At 31.0% G+C, this 17,159-nt stretch overlaps 1 protein-coding gene across 1 annotated transcript in view; it reads left to right on the top strand.

Moving 5' to 3' along the window:
* LOC129223189 (NADH-ubiquinone oxidoreductase subunit 8-like) overlaps nt 1-15,313 on the top strand; it is a 38,180-nt gene extending 22,867 nt beyond the window's left edge. The window contains 3 exon segments of the mRNA XM_054857758.1: nt 121-249; nt 15,069-15,140; nt 15,143-15,313. Coding sequence (XP_054713733.1) covers nt 121-249; nt 15,069-15,140; nt 15,143-15,202 — 261 coding nt within the window. The 3' untranslated portion in view covers nt 15,203-15,313.
* Nucleotides 15,314-17,159: the final 1,846 nt, after the last annotated feature.

A 17,159-nucleotide genomic window follows, 5' to 3' on the forward strand; every position in this document is an offset into this window, starting at 1 on the left:
GGATTTCCCAAGTTCTTAATAAATGATTATCATAACAATAAAATTTAATCTATACATATATAATTTTTGAATTTCTTTAAAATAAAACTTTACAACTTTTAAAACAAAATATTTCTATAGGCTATAACTATTGAAGCGGAGGAACGTGAAGATGGTAGCCGCAGAACTACTAGATATGATATTGATATGACAAAATGCATTTACTGTGGTTTTTGTCAAGAAGCTTGTCCTGTTGATGCTATTGTAGAAGTAAGTTTACCATTTTCTAGATTATTTATGTTTCAGTGCTAATTATATTGATAGTAACCACAGTTATCAGAGGTTTCTTCGTTTTGTCATTCCCAATACCCCTTCCCAAAAAAGAGCATTGCTGATAATGTTAAGTATGTTTTATCTGCCCTTCACAAATTTTTCTTTATATATATATATATATATATATATATATATATATATATATATATATATATATATATATATATATATATAACAAAAAAAAAAAACCTGCTCCGTTTTGAGTAAAATAAGCTAAGTGAGGCCTTTTGGAAAAAAAAAATCCTGAGCACTGTGTGTGTGTGTGAATTCTGAAGAGTTTGAGGAAAAATGAGTCAGAGAAAGCTAATGCTCTTTGTGGCTATATAAAAAGTGAGATTGGAGGTAGTAGAATGTAGGCCCCTTTTTCTCTGTGGAGGAAAATAAAATGATGTTGCATGTGAGTCATTTTTCATTAGAAAAAAAAGTAATCTGGAACAAGATGAGGGAATTGCACTAACATTTATGAAGCAAGCCTATGTACAAAAACAGTACATAAAATCACAGGAAACTAACTGAAACGTGCCAGAAAAGAATTTAACTGTGATTTGCTCTTAGTTCTCATGGAATTGTAGCATAAAAGCATTTTAAGAGCTGTGTAAATGCATTCTTTGTTTCAATTAATATGATTATTTTGCACTATCATACAAATGTTATATGAGATTCCAGAGTACAGCAAAATTTATAGGTATACTTACTGATTAAAATGGAAATATGTTCAATTTTAAGAAGTTTGTGAGGCTCCTCATTGCACTAACACCTCACTGCATTCTTAGTACTTTTAATTTAATTTGTTTATTTATTTATTTTGTAGAATTTGAATTGTTTTGATAGTGGTTTTAGTAGCTTACTTGCCACCAGACCTCATTAAAACCTTTTTGTTCTTGATACTGCATTTGTGAAAACCCTCCTACTACTATGGAACTTCTGTAGTTGTTGCTGGAATGACTCTCAAATAACAGAGTCAAAAGTATGTTTTTGATAAATTTTAATTTTAAAACTAAATTTTAAATAAAAATAAATTGTATGCCCAATTAAAACAAATTGAAAAAGCTTCAAAAGAAATACAATTTCACGTTTGTACAATTTTTAGTTTCTGAAAAAATTAACCATCTCAAACTGTAGCATTTTTTAATGAAAATTTCAATAATTAATAATTTAAAACTTTTTTATAAGTAGGAAGAAGAAAAAATTAAATTTTCATTCATAATTAGGGTAAATGTCTTCATGTACCAAGTTTCATCACAATCTGTGAGGGTTTGTCCTAAAATTGTTCTAAATTCTGTTGATATGACATGGCATGATCCTATTCTCTTTCTTATTAGGATAATTTATGAAGAATTCAGATCTTGTTCATATTGGCATTCATGTGTCTAATTTTGACAAGTTCCTCATGTGCTCTGATTTCAACCAGTGGCAGCAAAGGCGATTTTAGGACATGCGCTTCCCCCTCACTGTAGTTATTTAATTAGCCCTGTAGTTGAAATCAATGAGTTTTTGATACAGAATCAGAAAATGATTAATTTGTTCAATTCATAAAAAAAATATTCTGCACTAGACACTGACAATTTTAAAACTTTAGTACTTTCAACACAGTAAAAAGGCACTTGTTGAAATGGATTCTTGATTTAAATGTTTATCTATTTATCATTTCTATTAGTTTTTCCATCAATTCCCGCCCCCTCCCTCTCCTTCATAATGCAAAATTTTTTATCTGTAATATATTTACTGGAGATTTGTCAACATTAAGAGTAGTTCATAGTTCAACAGCACAGTTTAATTTTTAATTTCATCCATCAATTTCTGGTGTATATCTGCATTAATCCATTCACGATCGTGATCACGTATATGTTATCACTCATTTCTCCTTCCAGCAGCCGCATTGTCAAGGGCGTGATTAGAGTTTTAGTTCCAGGCGAGCCATGATTACGCCTGTGTGATCTCAGTTTGGAACGATCTGCAGTCGGATCCCGATACAACGCAACTTAACCTACGTGAAATGGCTATAACGCTATTTTTTCATGAATAATGATTTTTTTGGCAAGGAGTAGTGGAGCCTTAGAATGGGTTTTGTTGAAACTAAATATTGGTATCGTGAACAGATTTTTATCCCTTTAGCATCAGGAATGAGATTTTTCCGGCTTTTTCTGTAGGCTTTTAAAACCTTTCTCTTTTTTTCTTTTTTTTTGCCTCTTTCAGGCCTTATTTTTCTCAAAAATCGGAAAAAATACGATTTTTAAAAATTTTTGGTCCTTGATTTCTTATTCTTTCTATTTTCCCCCTCAAATCCCCATCCTCCACGATATCTGCCAAAAACGTATGTTTTGGAATCATGCCAACAACGTCAAACACATGCTGAGCTGAAAGTTGCATGCCTCGTTTGAAATTTCAATCTTTTTGCATTCCACAAGTTTTCCAATTATTTTTAATGTTGAGTGGTATTTTACTATATGCTACCTTATATCTGCTTATTTTAATCATCATTTCAATGATATTTTAATTTTTTTAATTTATTTTAGAAAAATACAAAAGGCAATCAAAAAATGTTGCGTGGCAGCCACAGTCTCAAATTTATTGAAACTTGGCATGGTTACTTTTTTTGTGTATTTAAGAAAGCATAGAAAATTTTTATGGTGAGTCTCAAATGGTTTAGGCTTTACAGCCTGTTAAATGTTTTGAGATTTCATGATTAAATGAGGCAGCTGCAAGTTGTTCTTTTGATTCCAAAATCATATTAGGCAGTTTTTAAAAACAAATTTTGAGTTCCAATGCAAGGAAAAAGATAACCAATTGTTTATATACATATATATTTATTTATTTTCAATTCTTACTATGAAAAGTATGTTCTATCACTTAAAGAAATTTTAGATTTTTTTCTCTGTTGTAAATTTTTACTTTACAAACAGACTTAATTTTGAAATTAATGTTCAGTTATGTTAAGCAACGAACAATGTGGAAAATTTCAACCTGAAAGAGTACTGGAAGCAGTACACAATTGCCTCTGTACTGCAAAACATAGGCACATCATTGGAAGCCATGAAAACATAAACAACCAATGCAAGTTGGTTAAAATGTTGACTAGATATTGTGCATGATTGTGAAGGCTTTGCTCCTGAAGACATTCACCGTGAAGCAGTTCAAAAGGCAGTGGAGTTGGCGAAGCACCTCAGTGGAGAAGGCTTCTTTGATATGAAGGAAGCGGATATAAACAAGCTCATTGACTGCCATGGCCAAACTATGTCAGATACTGACCTAGCAGAATATGTAAGTGAGGAAGGAAAGGAAGATGAAGAGCTTGAAATGGAGTTACCTGAACTGAATTTTGAAGTAATTAACAAAATGAGCATATACGCAAGAGAAATGCTAAAACTGTCGGAGACGCAAGATCGGCATATGCTACGTTCTATTACCTTCGATAATAACCTTGATTCTGCTATAGCTCCTTAAAACAATTTACTTTTATTAGAGAAGGAAAAACTAAGGCAGCCAAAGATAACATCCTTTCTGATAAAGGTGGCTGATCGACTGAAAACACCCAGAATGATACTAAAAATGCCGATGATGAACCATCACTCATTTTTCTTCTTCTTCTTCTCCTGACGAGTTTCTTGACTTGCACGCACCTGCAAAAGACTGATAACAGTCTTATCACACTGCATTAACTATCATCTTCTTCATTTTTAAAATCATAATTAAGTTTACTATATCTACTGTTCAGTGCTATTATAATACTGTGAAGTACATAATGTAAGAACCATTCTGTTTTATTTCATATGTCTCTCTCTCTCCTATTGATTTTGTGCTTCATAACCATAATTTATGTTAAATAATAACTCTTTTTTTAAAATACAGCAAAAAGCCAGTTTTTTAAAAAGCATAAGGTAATATGTAGTTAAGAAATGGTTTGAAACTATTCGGAGGTGTTTACAAATTTTTTAAATAATTGGGTATGCTTATAAAAAAATTTCTGAACATGCATTGTTCCACAACGTGAAATTTTGGCTTACGCGAGGGGCCTTGGACGGCATCCCTCATGTAAGTCAGGATCCGACTGTATTTAAATTTTTAAATGACACTAGATGGCCTTTGAATTCTGTTACTTTTTCCAATATAGTTCTACAGAGTGTTGACCTTTAATATGCTTTCAGTTATATTCTTTTTTTTAAATCCGGGGACTTTGACAAGAAAAACAACTGCACATGTTACAGCCTCTGAAGTTGTATTAGTTAGGACTCAGATTTATGACTTTTGCTTCTTGTGTTTGTTTATATTTTAGTGAAGTGGAAAGGATGCTTATTTATTGGTTAAGGGTGGGAGTAAAAATTTCAGTTTTGAGTTTGCTGGATCATATTCTGTATGGTTATGATTAGTTTTATTTCAATCACGATAGATGAAAGGATGAAATTTTTTAAATGGGGGGTTAGATGTCGAAACTGATGAATGAATCATATATGAAAAGGAAGGCATTAATTTTGAAGATTGGAGACAAGGATTCTGAGGATGTGGGTTTTAGTGCAAATATTTTAGCTCAAGTTAATGACAGGCAGACATCAAAGCTTCAGAAATATTTCAGCAATAATTAGTTTAATGTACAATTTCTCACTTTTGTCTGAAATGTTTTTTTTTTTTTTTTTTTTTTTTTTGTTATGGTTTTCTAATGTTTTGCCTATATTTTGAATGCTTGTAACTTACAACTTTTTAAAACCCACATACATAGACAGCCTTTTATTTTACTAGAAAAAAAGCATTTTTCCTCAAAATTCATAGTTATTTTTTTTAATATGATGAAAATTTGGCTAGAATGTATTCAGAGAATATTAATGATAGTGAATCAAAATATTCAGCACATTCAACTGCAGTAATGCTTTTGTATGAATTTTTAAATCAAGTTAGGCTCAACTATGAAAATTGTCTGAGCCCGTGTGCACAGATTCCTGTGGAGCGTGCAGGCCTTCCTCTTTCCGCTGGTTCTGAGCAAGTTAAAATATTGATTAGAAAAGTGGTTTTTCTGTCATGTTTTTGAAATGAATGAATCCTTTTTGTGACCATTTAAGTTTTTACTTTTGAATAGTTTTGTTTACTTGCCATTAATGTTGCAACAGTATTTACTATTATTTTATCTATATGTTCATTTTTAAGCTTTTCCATGCATCTAACTAAATAGGAAACTTTGCAATGCATTACAAATCTTTTGTGATGAACTGCTTTCATTATTTACTATATCAAATTTCATCCCTCTGAAATTAATTTTAGAAACTACATGAAACTTGTTCTTTGCAATTTGCTTACTGTCAAATTAAAAAGGCTGAAATAGTTCTGTTCTTGGAATATACATTTCCGTTCTTGTCATACACTAACTCCATGATATTTTGTCAAATCTGCTTCACAGTTCTTGGAAATAAACCAAGTTTTTTAAGAAAGAAATTTTGAAAAATCTCAAATAGTTTTTAAAAGTTTTTTTTTTAATTTTGAACCTTAATTAAAGCTTCATAGTTTTGTAAAAGTTTATGAAACACAAACATTATAACTACTCTCTTATCAAACTTAATTGCATAAATATTATTTTTTTGTAGTTATATATTTACATAATTTGTAAATTCAATACTTTTGTAACAGAACTGAAATAAATCATACCATTCATAATAATATCCAATGATATATGCTAGGATTGCTTTTGGTACACTAAGCAAAAATTTGAATTATGTTTTGAGCGCCAAAGAAACTTTTTAATCAAATTTTTTTTTTTTTTTTTTGCATCATTCAATTTTACGTATGCAATAGCTTGTAATTGAAAGCTTAAAATATTTTTTAAACTTCATTTGAAAAAATTATGGTAAAATTATGTTTTGAGCCATGAGTACAAGGATGGAGTTGGCGCAATCTCAAAACTTTCAATGTTACTAAAAGTTCCAGAATTATTGCACAAAGTTTACAGAAATTCTCCTTCGACGGAATGGCTTCGTTTGAGCTTTCAATCCTTTTGCATCCTCCAAATATTTCTTTTATTTTGTAAGTTGGAAGCTCTTCTAATGTATGCTACTCTAAATCATCTTATTTTGTTTGTTATTTTAATAATTCTTTCTTATATGTTCACAAGTTTAACCAATTACTTAATAATTGGTTGTTGATAGTTTTTTAAGAAAATTTTAAACTTTAAAAGAATAAGCATTTACAGGGAAAATTATATCAGCGACTACCTCCATCAACAAATAATTTCTAAGGCACAGATTTTCCTCCCTATCCACTTGATGTGAAAAATCCTCTGAGAGAGACCATCAAAACTGTAGAGATTTATGCAGTGGAAAAATAAAACAGCAGAAATTTAAAAGCATTTAGTTTTATTTGTAAATTCAAACGTTAAAATCATGTTCAATATCAACTTCATGCTCAAATATGTTATTTAACTGGTCAATTCGCCATTCTACCTAAAGACACAAGCTTTTACAAGAAAAGAAATTATAATGCTGTAGCAAAACGTTTGTGATGTCACACTGATAAATCGGCAAGAAAACGTCATTGCCAATTCCTCCCTCGCATTTGCATGAGAAAACATCGGAAACAAATTGCAATCTCAACAAACGGCCCCCTTTTCTCATACAAATGTAGAAATCATACTATTTTTCTAATACTAATTTAAAAATTACTTCATTTGAACAAAATATAATTTATTACTATTTGTCAAAACAATTCATTAAATTTATACAATAAATTCAACTTGAATTATTAATTATCACATTTAAACTAGAAAATTTCTAAAAAAACGTTTAAATTTTCACTAATTAGCAATATTAAATGATCAAAATTACTGCAATTAAAGTTCATAAAATAAAGTCATCTCACTTGAAAAAAGCTGAAAGAAAAAGACAAAATAACTCATGTTCAACTTTAGTATTCATAGTCAACCTTTTTTTTTTCTCTTTACAGTTCAATTCCAATTTGAATCACAACACACAAAAAAAGTTACTTCCGAAAAATGCTTAAACAAAAGTTCTCTAAACTAACGTTTGGCACTGGCTTAGTGAACAAATCAGCTTTGTTTTCCTTACTAGAAACAAACTTCAACTCGAATATTTCATCTGCCATAAATTTTCTCACGAAATGATACTTTACATCAATATGCTTTGTGCGGTTATTCTCTATCGGCGATCTTGAAAAATTTATAGCAGACATGTTGTCGCAAAATAAATTGCACCCTTTTAAAACAAATTCTAAATTTTCATCACTTAAGACGTTCTTTAACCACACCATTTCTTTGGCAGCTTCACACAGAGCGACAAACTCGGATTCCATTGTAGAAAGGCTTACGCATTTTTACTTGCAAGTCCTCCATGTTACCGCACATTATCCAGATACAATATCAGACCTCCAATAGACACACGATCGTCTCTGTTCACTGCAAAGTCAGCATCTGAAAAACACTTAATTTCCAATTTGTTAATATTGGACAAGCATGATTTGTACGATCTTGTACACTGTAAATAACCTAATAATTTTAACATTGCCTCCCAGTGTTTCAGTCCAGGGTTTTCTTCAAATTGTGATAGAATGTTCACCGCAAACGCAATGTCTGACCGTGTTGTGTTGGAAATGAACGATAAACATCCTAGTAGGTTTTGATAGGGAATTTCTTCCATGAAAGCTTTTTCTTCCTCGCTTTGCGAACAATCTAGTTTTGAGAAAACGTATCCTTGAGACATCGGTAGCGTTGTAATAGGAATTTCGTACTTCTGGAAATTCTCAAAAACTTGTTTTATGTAATTTTGTTGATGAATGAACAGTCCATTTTTGTCTTCAAAAATTTTATCCCCAACTATTTCTTTGTTTCACCTAGTATTTTTAATTTAAATACTTTGTTTAAATTTTCTATAACTTGATTTATTATTTCTGTAGTTTTTCCGAAAATTATGATGTTGTCCACATGAATTAAAAGGATAGAATCTTGATTCTTGTATACACAGTTACACCACGATATTTTTTCAAAATTAATATTCTTCTTTCTTTTCTAAGAACACTTTCTAGTTCAAGAAACCATTCCCTTCTTCTCTGGTGCAATCCGTATATCCCTTTGTTTAGTACACAGACTTTATTTTTATCTTCAATAAATCCTTCAGGTTGATACATATAGATTTTTTCACGTAAATTCGCGTACAAATACACAATTTATGTCAATTGACAATCTTGCCATCCCATTAAACATACAGTGAAGCACCATTTATACGTTTCTCTTTTATAGGTTTTTATCATTTATACGTTTTCAAAATTGGTCCCTGCAAAGTCCAATACATAATAACTTTAATTTATTATACGCTTTTTCATTTATACGCTTTTTTCCTGCAGTCCCTTGAAAAACGTATAAACGGTGCTTCACTGTTTTAAAATGGAGAAAAATACTCTAATGATAGTAAAACTAATTACTGGGCAATATATGTCTGAAAAATCCCTTTCTTTAAATTTGTTATAACCGGTTGCGACCAACCTTGTGCAGTATTTAATTATTTCATTTTTCTCATTTCTTTTAATTGTATGCACCCATTTACTTTTTAAAATTTTCCGGTTTTTCTATTAAATTATAAACATTTTGTTCTTTCATTACGTTAATTTCTTCAATCATCGCATCATTCCAATTTTCCGCGTTTTCGGATTTTACTGTTTCGTCGTAAGTACGAATTACAATTTCTGTCAGATTTGCTTCATCTACTGAAGTTACTTTTCCCGAATAATTATTCTTTCCACTGAAGTCAAAAAAATCCTCTTCAAATTTTAAATTCTTCGCATGACAATACGCCTCTTTGTCATTTTTCAATCTAAATCGTGTGTTTGTTCCTTCCAAGTTAGAGTATATATCTGTTCCTGAACCCTCCGGTCTTTCGACAGGTTTTCAAGTCCAATTAAAATCTTTTACGTTTTCAACTTTAGATGTAGACGCGTGTTTGATTTCTGAACTTTCACTACTACGTTCTTCCCCTTTTCGTCTTCCAATTCACCATTTTCAAATTCCGAATTGTCTACATGAAAGTTCCTAACTGTTTTTGGGCTCAGGACCACTTCCACAACTTAAGTGTTTTCACTAAATTTTACGTTACATGTTTCAATTACTCTATTTTCATTAAATATCCACGGGCGATAACCTTTTGTGTTTCTAGCATAATTGATTATTATACCCTCCTTAGCTCTCATTTGCAATTTATTTCTTAATTGTTTCAGGGTTCCAACAGAAGCTTTACATCCAAATATTTTAAAATATGTTACAGAAGGTTTTCGATTAATAAAAAATTTCGTACGGAGTTCTTGCAATTCCATGACAAACCCTATTCCAAACATGTACAAAACAATTTATTGCTTCGGCCCACCAAGAATTTTCCATTTTACTAGACTTTAAAGTCACTTTAATCCCATCTAAAGCGGTTCTGTTGAATCTCTCACAGACCGAGTTTTCTTCTGGTGTGTAAGTGTTTGTGCGTTCGGCATGAATTCCATGTTCTTCTAAATATTTCTCAAAATTACTATTACACAATTCTTTACCATTGTCGGTGAGTATGTTTATAATTTTGTTCCCTGTTAAATTTTCAGCTCTTCTATGAAAGTTTTTGAAATGTTCGATTGCTTCATTCTTTGTTTTCATCAAATATACTGTCACAAACCGACTGTAATCCTCTATAATGGATAAGAAATATCTACTTCCCTCTTTAGATGGTTCAGGTAAAGGACCACATACGTCCATATAACATAATTGCAAACATTTATCTGACCTTTTGAAAGATATTCTACTTGTTTTGGCTAAAATACATGACTCCCACCCTTCATCTACTACATTTACAGGGTGGCGACAGATCAGGGAAATCAGGGAAAAGTCAGGGAACTTTATTGATCAGGGAAAAATCAGGGAATTTTGAAAAAATAATAAAAATTCAGGGAAAATTGATCAAATGAAGAAATTTTTTTTTTTTTGCTTTGCAAAGTTAAACACCCTTTTTTCCTATTCATTTTCCGCCAATTATTTGTTTAAAAAAAAGTAATATTAGTGAGATGTGATTATGCACTGACACATGTTTGTGCATTTTTCCCCCCTTAAGGTTAAAGTATTGAATCTTAAGTTATTAACCACAAGATGAATTTCTTAAGCTTCTGTGTCTGTAAAGTTGTTTATTTTACGTAGTTTGAATTTTTCTGCTAGGCGTTCCATGCTACGTAAAATAAACAAACCAACAGGCAAAGAGGAAGTTGCCATTAAAGACTTTGCTTCATTGCCTTTACTCATTGTCTTGAAGTAGCTAGCGTACTGTAATCACGATTTCAAGATTTTTTTTTTTTACAATGAATACTCTAAGAGCTTAAAAGGTATTTTACTTGGCATTTTCGATTTAATTGCTAAAATTGAATGTTAAATCAAAATCAACTTTGTTTTTTGCCATCTTATTATTGGCTGTCGCTTTAGATTATACGAAGGTTTTTTTTTATTTTATATATATATATATATATATATATATATATATATATATATATATATATATATATATATATTTTTTCAGACTTTAAAATTCTTTCATTTTAAAACCAAGTTATATACTATACAATTTGAAATCAATTATTGCTTTTTTACATTTCAATGTTTGTTAAAAAAGATTTTTTTTCCCACTAATAATGAAATCATTTGAAATTGAGTTGTGTACATAAGTAAATATTTTTACTATTTTTTAATAGTTAAAATGCTGTATTCCTTTGTTAAAACCTAAGTTCTTGATTAAAGAATAGCTCAATATGACTGGTTGTTGAAAGGTTCCAATTTGTTTTACATAAATATGTCCATTATTTATGTAAGTAAAACTGCATTACTTCTATACTTTCACAATTACTTGTTATTCTCGCAGCAACAATTATGCTGCTTAAAAATTCAGTTCAAAATTATTTCCAAATAAACTTTTCTAGTTTTATGATGATTAGGTATTTCTTTATGAGTGGTTTTAATAATTTCTTAGAATTCTTATGTTTACAGGATACTGAAAGTAAAGCATTTGTTTTAGATTTCCTATAATATTTCTTGGTAGATAATTTAATATACTATTTTTAGTAAAAAAAAAAAGCTTTTTTTCAAAATATATTTTTTTAATTAACAGCTTAAAATGTTTTAAACACTGCATTTTATTTAATATGCAATGGTTTTCAGGTAGGGTAAAGGAAGAAAACCATTATCCATGGTAACGTAAATCAGGGAAATTCAGTGAAATTAATCAGGGAAAAGTCAGGGAACTTTTTTTCGCCGTTCCTGTCGCCACCCTGATTTAGTTCGGGAAGACCGCGAACACTTTGATTCTTACTTGTTTCAATGATGTATTTATAATTCACATGACAAAACCTATCGTGCCATAATTTTGAATCGTTTCCTCTTTTCACTTTTCCCATGTTTGCAGCAAAAATACTTTCTTTTTTTTTTAACATTAACTTCATATTTATACGGTTTTAAATGATACAATTCCATCTTGCCTTTTTGCGAAACAAAGTTTTTGTCATTTACTGTTGTAAATCCAAATTTTTCTGTTTATACCTATGAATTTTGCCCTTGCTTTTTCTAATCTTAAACCAAATAAGAGATTTCTTCTTAAATTCGGATTATAAAGAACGTTTCAAAGCTCTATCCCATTAATGTTTCCATTTAATCTATCCGCAAACTTTACAGTTCCTTTCCCGATAACATTGCTTTCCGAATTTCCTACAGCAAGAGACATTTTAATGTTGTCTATGTATTCAAACTTGCAAAATAATTCTTTATTATTTACGAAATGTGAAGTTGCGGCAGTTTCCAGGACTAGATTAAAAGAATCTTTTACTACATCAGTTTCATTTGTACACGCATTTAATTTAATATGATTTTCAGTCAATAAAAGTTCATTATCGCAAAAATAACGTAGATATGAGGCACTTTCGTTTTCACTTCTATTTACTCTGAATGACTGGTTTTTCTTTACTGTATTGAATTTACAATTAAATGTCAGTATTTATTACATCCAAAGCACAGTCCTAATCATTTAATATTTACATTATTTCCCTTAGCATTTCTAACAAAGTTATTTTTACTTGAACGGTCATTCTTAAATTTCATTTGATTAACTTTAATTTTCGAATTGTTATCTCTAGACTTATCAAAGACATTGAAAGCATTAACAGGGGTCGAAGTGGTCCTATATTTCCTATATTTTCAAAAAAAAGTATGAAAATCGTTCTATATTTCCTATATTTTTGGAAAATGTCTTATATTTCCTATATTCCTGTTTTTTATCCAATTTATTTCTTTAAAACAACAGTAAACAAACTATCTGACTTCGGATTTTTCGTCGAAAGTACGTGTGCAAACGAATTTCAAATTAAAAAAACACAACTCACTAATTCCTGCAACAGGCATCTTCTCTCATTGGCCACAGCAATATAACTTCACTGTAGTGGGTGGAGTTTTGAGAACGAATTCTGAAGTTGGTTTTAGAATTTTGCATTTGGCAATAGCAGTTTGTTTTGTTTTTTAGCGTGGTTTTTTTGGTTTTGTTTTCGTGGTTTTTATTTGGTTTTTGTTTTCGCGGGTATATTTTTGTGTTCAGTGCATTTTCTGATCGGAATGTTATAATAGTCTTTTTGCAATATTTTCTTTTTGTGGAATTTTATAGAACAAAATATCTGTATGTTTGTGCTACAAAGCATTGGTTATTTCCTGTTAGTTCTCAACAGGAAATAACCAATTTTTATTTATTTATATAAGCGATGTTTGTGACACTTTTATCCCTGCAAAAATTGTGAGTTGCTGTGTTAATTATCAATAAATTTCACTTTGTTCTTTTTTTTTTTTTTTGTGTACAAAGTACACTTTTTTCAAAAATTATTCTTTCAACTACAGGAAGGTCATTTCAGGTGTAAGTTATAATTTTGTTTGAAGGTTTTTTTTTAAACAAAATCATTGATAAGAATAAATAAATAATATTTATGTATTATTTCTTTTTTCATAGCGAAACTATTCATATAATGTGTTCTATATTTGTCCTATATTTATTGTGGAAAATGTCCTATATGTGACAAATCAATCACTTCTACCCTTGCATTAACCTTGTTTTCATCATGTGCATCCGCTCGTAATTGCTTCAAACGACTTTCTTCCCTTATCAATTCTTCAGCAATTTTTTCAATTTTAAAATCTTCATCTTCCCAATGATAAATCAGCTGTACAATATCCGAATATTCAACTGGAAGGTGTCGAATCACTTGAAATCCACGAAATAAATCATCTAAATTATGACTGGCATCAGATAATTTCTAGATCACAAGTTTAATTCTTGCTACGAAAATGCCAATTTCTTCGTTTTCTAAAAAACTCATGTTGAAAAATTTGTCTAACTGTCGAATTATCCTAGCTCTTGTTTTTGGCTCAAACTGTTTCTTCAATGCTTCAAAAGCTTCTTTACAGCCATTGCAATCTTGTATCAAGGGTCGGAACTCTGGTTTTACTGCATAGTAAATTGTAGATAATGCTCTATCACTCTTCAAATTGTACTTGTTTACTTCTCGAGCGTTCGCCTTCGCGTCCAAAGTTTCTTCCGTACCTTCTATAAATTTCCAACTTCCTTTGTCCAATAATACTCCTTTTACATCAAATTTCCATTTGTCCCAGTTGGTGTTGCTCAATAATTCGAATCCTTCAGGTAGTAAAGCCATGACTGCAGCACAAAAGTTCAATTTCACTCAATATAGACAGCAAAATGTTTAATATCGACCCCCATCACAAGCATCTATCTAAATTTTCAAATTCTTGTCTTGACCCATGACCTTGTAGAGATTTACGCAGTAGAAAAATGAAACAGGGCAGAAATTTAAAAGCATTTAGTTTTATTTGTAAATCCAAACTTTAAAATCATGTTCAATGTGAACTTTATGCACAAACATGTTATTTAAATGGTCAACTCGCCATTTTAACTGAAGACACAAGCTTTTATAAGAAAAGAAATTATAATGCTGCAGCAAAACGGGCAAGGACGGATACAAGGGAGGGGGGATGGGGGCGATCGCCCCTCCCTTGAGGGATCTTCCACCGATAATTTTTTGAAAATGAAGTTCAAAAAAGCAAATTTAGAGTTTCATTTGATGTTAGGAGACAGAGAGGTTTAGGTTTGGGACCATATCCCGGAACTGTTTTGGAATTGAGATACTGTTCCAAACCTTTGTGATCAGTATTTTCAAATCAGTATACATAGTAAAAAGTAAGTAATAAAAATCTATCGCCCCTCCCTTGAGAAATTTCTGGATCCGCCCTTGAAAACGTGTGTGACGTAATACTGACAAATCGGCAAGAAAACGTCATTGCCGATTCGTCTCTCACATTTGCATGAGGAAACAAATTAAAATCTCAACAAACGGCCCCCTTTTTTCGCAGCACATTTGCTCCTTTTTACAAGAAGAAAAAAATATTCTTCAAGGACAACACCCCCTCTCTGCAACTACTGCATTCGTCTTGCTTTGTCTAATGTAGTTTTGTTAGCAATAAAAATACATTTTCGATTGTAAACATTTTTTCTCAGTATCTTTTCATACTTTCAATCAAAGAATATACAAAAAAAGGTAAAGAATAATCTTTTTAACGCTCTTTTAATTGTTACATTTCTTAGTATTCGAAAAGTTTTCATAAATATTGTTAAATATGTTACTATTTTAGTATAATTTAAGTAGACTCTTTTTAAATATTTCTATGTTAATACCTTAATATATTTATTCTTCTTTCTTTATAGGGTCCTAATTTTGAATATTCTACAGAAACACACGAAGAACTTTTATATAATAAGGAAAAGTTATTAAATAATGGGGGGACAAGTGGGAACCTGAAATTGCTGCAAATATTGAAGCTGATTATTTGTATCGGTAAAAGTGAATTCAGTTTTAAACTTCTTGTTTAAATTAAATATGAAATAGGAAACATTATGCTTAAATTATTAAAGGATGAATTGCTTGTAAATAAAAAAATATTAGAATCCTACATTGTAGTTTTTTATGATTCTGTTTGCCTTTTACCTTTCATTTTATGCAAAACCTTCTCACTTAATTATATTTTTAATATTTTTTACACAGCTTTAACTTTTTTTTTGCAATGCTGACATTTAATGAAATCCTTACTTCATCCAAGTATATTAATTGAAAAAATTATTTTCTAAAAAATATTATTATTGAATCAAGCAGTTTTATGATATACTAGCAAAAATACCCGGCATTGCCTGGATCAGTAATAATTGTGAGAAACAATCGCTACTTTCATTCGTTTTCTTTGTTTACTGAAAGAAGTCAAAACACACCGCAACACCGCTTTGACGCAAAAGCGTATATAAGGGAGGGGCTGAGGGGGCTCGGGCCCCATCCAAAATCTGGAGGAAATAAAATAAATGAAGGTAGTTAATTTTGGTTTTAGTTGCTCACAAATAATTTCTAAGCTTTTAGCTACAAAAAAGAAAAAATAATAATAATGAATAAATAACTATGATTGTGGTAATAATAATTATAATACGTTAGATCAAAGATTTCTGAACGGGGTGCCGCAGCAAGAGGTGAGAGGTGCCGCGAAGTGCCCTTGGTAGCAATGTACATAAAGACGAGGATGCCGTGAGAAAATTTTAGTTCTTCAAAGGGGTGCCGCGAATCGTTAAAGTTTGGGAACCTTGCAATTGATGGCACCAGACAATGGTGTTCAGAAAGGGTCAGGGGATCCGTACCCCTTACTCACAAAAAGAACATGTCTTGGGGAAGCGAAGTTATTTTAACAACAAGTCAGTTTGAAAAGAAGGGTCTCCAAAATGTTTCTCTCGTTAACTCTTGTCTCCTGCAAGAAATTTAAAATAAGTTTTAGTTGGGTTGAGTAACAATGGAAATTTATGTCCTAAAAACGCATTTATTTAGGCCTTTTTCGGACATCAATTTCAAAGCAATTCTGGAAGAGGGTCCCCGAACCAACACCCTTTAACTAAGGTTACTACCAAAAATAGTCTGATATTGTGCCTTTAAGATTTAAATTTTGAAAAGTTTTGGAGAAAGATTCCTAAAACCATTCCTTACGTTTAAACGACTCCAAAGATGACCTGAAATTGCGTTTTACCTTTCAGGGGAGGAACTCCTGCTTTCCAAAAATTGCCTGATGTTGGGAAAAAATCTGAATAGATTTTTAAAATAACATTAAAATAAAAAATAATCCAAAGGTGCTGACTATTGATCTGGTAAATACGTCCAAGTACACTGTTAAAACCAGCAGTGCCACAGGGGTAAAGAATTTCACCCTAGGGTGAAAAAAATGGTGCCTCAGGGTGCAATGGAGGCTAGGAAGTGTCGTCAAGGTGCTTTTGGTTCCTCAGTGGGTGAACGACGTTAACAAAAGTGCTAAAAGACCATTCAATAGGAGAGCGCTTATCAAATCACTCTGACTTATCCAACGACAACTTCAGTTTGAATGGCAAAAGAAAGAAGTTGCAACGAAATTTACTTTCACATTGAATGAAGTACAAAACTGAAAATTTCGTGGAAAATTTATCTTGTACGCATAAGGTTACTCAAATATCGAATCTAATAATAAGTATTGATATGTTATGTTCGATTAAAATTTTAAATGTTTATGAAACCCTTTTATTTCCCCATGATTCTAATCTAATGTTACCTAATATTTCTGATTGTTCCGGCAAATGATTGATAAATACCTTCCCTGTTCATTTTCAGTACGGATCATGCAGTAAAAGTTGTCAACAACATATTAATTACTGAGCAATCCAAGTGTGAATATAAGAAAGTTAGTGCACGAACAAACAAATTAAAATCATGAACTCTTCTAAACTATGTTCGAAAGC

The sequence above is a fragment of the Uloborus diversus genome, chromosome 1, assembly GCF_026930045.1.
Source record: "Uloborus diversus isolate 005 chromosome 1, Udiv.v.3.1, whole genome shotgun sequence".
Lineage (NCBI taxonomy): Eukaryota > Metazoa > Arthropoda > Arachnida > Araneae > Uloboridae > Uloborus > Uloborus diversus.